Source organism: Desarmillaria tabescens, assembly GCF_030435595.1.
Source record: "Desarmillaria tabescens strain CCBAS 213 chromosome Unknown EV420scaffold_51, whole genome shotgun sequence".
In the NCBI taxonomy this organism is placed as follows: Eukaryota; Fungi; Basidiomycota; class Agaricomycetes; order Agaricales; family Physalacriaceae; genus Desarmillaria; species Desarmillaria tabescens.
In genome coordinates, this window is record NW_026848350.1 from 353,040 (window position 1) to 355,971 (window position 2,932).

Consider the following 2,932-nt stretch of genomic DNA (forward strand, 5'->3'; position numbering starts at 1 on the left):
CCGAGAACAGGGGATGTTGTGGTATGACGGACGGATCTACGTTCCCGTGAACCGTGAACTCCGAGGACAGATCATTGCCCTCAAGCATGATCACGTCACCGCTGGCCATCCAGGCATCGAAAAGACCAAAGGAATTGGTACTCCGCGACTACTGGTGGCCCCGAATGCGTCGAGACATAGAAGCCTATGTGAAAGGATGTGATGTCTGTCAGCGAACCAAGGCGGATCGTCGCCCGAAACGGGCCCCCCTGCATCCCAATGAAATACCTGTACGCCCGTGGACCCATATTTCGGTCGACATGATCACCAAACTCCCGGACTCCAAAGGATATGACTCCATTCTCGTCATCGTCGACCGCTTCTCTAAGGCTATCATCCCTATTGCTTGCACCGAAGAACTTACTTCCCTCGGATTTGCAAAGATCCTGAGGGACTACGTCTATGTACCCTACGGCGTAATGCCCGAGAAAGTAATCTCCGACCGAGGCTCGGTCTTCGTATCTAAATTCATGAAGGAATTCTACCGACTGCTCCACTGTCGAGGGGAATCCTTCCACGGCATACCACCCGCAGACAGGATGGCCAAACCGGAGAGGGTTAATCAGGAGATCGAAAAGTACCTCAAGATGTTCGTTCAACGACAGGCAAGATGAATTGGAGCGAATGGCTTGCCATTAGCAGCCTTCACTCACAATAATCGTCAACACTCAGCGACGGGATACTCCCCCTATCGGGTTATCTTTGGAAGGGACAGAGAGGTGATCAAGAACCCTCAACGAGCAACGACCTGTTCCAGCAGCGGGGAAACTAGGTGGAGGAGATAGAGAAAGCACAAGGCGAGGCCAAGAAATCATTAGAAAAGGCGGCAGAGTCCATGAAAAAGGCCTACGACAAACGAAAGAACGTCGCAGTAGAATACCAAGTAGGAGACAAGGTATGGCTCGACTCGACCAACCTTCATCTCCCTCGGCCGACCAAGAAGCTTGGGGACCGTCGTGTTGGCCCCTTCGCCATTACGGCCAAAAAGGGGGCCTCCGCTTATGAGTTGAAGCTGCCGATAAAATGGAAGATCCACAACCGCTTCAACGAGTCGCTCTTAACACCCTACATCGCTCCAACCTTCCCAAATCAACCGCAGTCCCGAGAGGCCGCCTCCAGAATTAATTGACGATGAGGAAGAATACGAAATCGAGGAAATAGTGGAGCAAGCGGGACAAGGTTATAGGCCGCGGACAAACGCGCCGTGCCATAACGGAGTACCTCGTAAAATGGAAGGGATACCCGTGGGAGGAGAACTCCTGGGTCAAACGTTCGGACATGGCCAACGCGGAGGAGCTAGTAAACGAGTACGAAGCACACCTCCAGAGGATTCAATGGGAGGTCAACAAGTATGGGCGGACGGTGGGGAGAGATGATAAAATACCACCAAACGCTGGAACGGCGTATCACGACCCGAATACCCCATGCGTTACGGATATCGAAACGGTTTACTCCTCCGAATGCACAAACCCAAGACACTCCCATGCACAATCATCAATAGCGGTGCGAGAAGTGACCATGGAGGAAGCAGAGGGAATACCCATCGTAGAAGAAACACAAAACGATGAGGATTCCAACCTAGACCTCGAAAACTTACAAAGGGTACACGAGAACTGGGATTTCGACTCCGAAGATGATGACAACGATGATGACGATACCTGGTCCTTCTACAGCCAGTCCGCACAGAGTGGGGAAACTCAGGATTCATTCGGGACGAACGAATCTTAAAGGGGGGGTAATGTTACGGTTTATTCATTTCTTTTCCTTTTCTATTTCTTTTCTTACGCATTCCTGCTTACATTATGCTGCGGCCCTGGTCGGACATTCTCACAGTACTATTTTTAGTCTACTCAACGTGTATTTAAGAAGAGCCTTCGCTGGTCTAAACCCCAGCTTCGGCTAAGGTTTATTCTACCTAACTTGAACTCTGTTCTTCGTGACTATCTGTCCCATCGACTCGCGTCGCCTTTGACTTGCTGAGCGTCGTCTACCGAAGTGCGAGTAGCGACCTTAGTACGATCTAAGTCGATTAGAGTTAGTGGCTAACAATCGGGAACTGCAGCAATCGCACTATAATTCTTATTTAGACAAAATATGTGGGCGGTAGGACGTCAAACATATGCAGCAAACATTTCCGGAGTGATGGGACCATCCTCCACGACTGACAACGGAACCTGCTCCTTTGTCCATTCCAACACCTGGTTCCGAACCACCTCACTCTCCACCTCAAACACCTCTTTGGTCGTATCTTTAATCAATTTAAGTACCTCGCCTCGACTGCTAATACCAACTTTCCTCTGATCCACCAGCGGTTTGATGCGATCAACATAGTAATTGCATGAATACACCTCTTCCACCTTTAACACGCGAGTCCTGGGCTTCACAAAGATGCCAGCAATGCGAGCAGCGTTCTCGACCTTTTTGGCAGACCTGTGGTTTTGAAACCATTCTCTCATGCGCTAGCTCCAAGTCCATCAAGCCAGTCACAGTAAGCAAGGTAATTCGACTAACCTTGATATCACCATCCTTAGATCTGGCACCCTCCAGCGGAAACTCAAGCCAAAATCTGGGCATAAAGTCTTTTATGAAACTAGCAATTGCCGCATTCTTCCCTTTGGCTGACTGGGCGGTACGATATTCAGGCACTCCCCCCTCTAGAAATGTCCACTGCTCAGGTGTTGCCCAAGGTTTCGGCCCAGGTTTCTTCTGCTCTACAGGGACTGGTGGCGGCGATGCAGTGGGACCTGGTGGTGGCGGTGATGGAGGTGAGCCTAATGTTGCCATCTAAAAAAGAACATCAGTGGAAGCTTTTAAAATAACCAATAACATAATTACCATCTTTGAAATTACCATAAGAACAGTGATGCTTTACCTCTGTGTAGGGGGAAAAGCC

General features: G+C 49.8%; 1 protein-coding gene across 1 annotated transcript; it reads right to left on the bottom strand.

Moving 5' to 3' along the window:
- Nucleotides 1-1,979: 1,979 nt before the first annotated feature.
- EV420DRAFT_1484483 (uncharacterized protein) lies at nt 1,980-2,823 on the bottom strand (the record flags this gene model as incomplete). The annotated part of the gene is made up of 4 exons (XM_060470083.1): nt 1,980-2,059; nt 2,087-2,109; nt 2,206-2,498; nt 2,551-2,823. The coding sequence occupies 4 exons, from the start codon at nt 2,821-2,823 to the stop codon at nt 1,980-1,982; spliced, it is 669 nt and encodes a 222-aa protein (XP_060325407.1).
- Nucleotides 2,824-2,932: the final 109 nt, after the last annotated feature.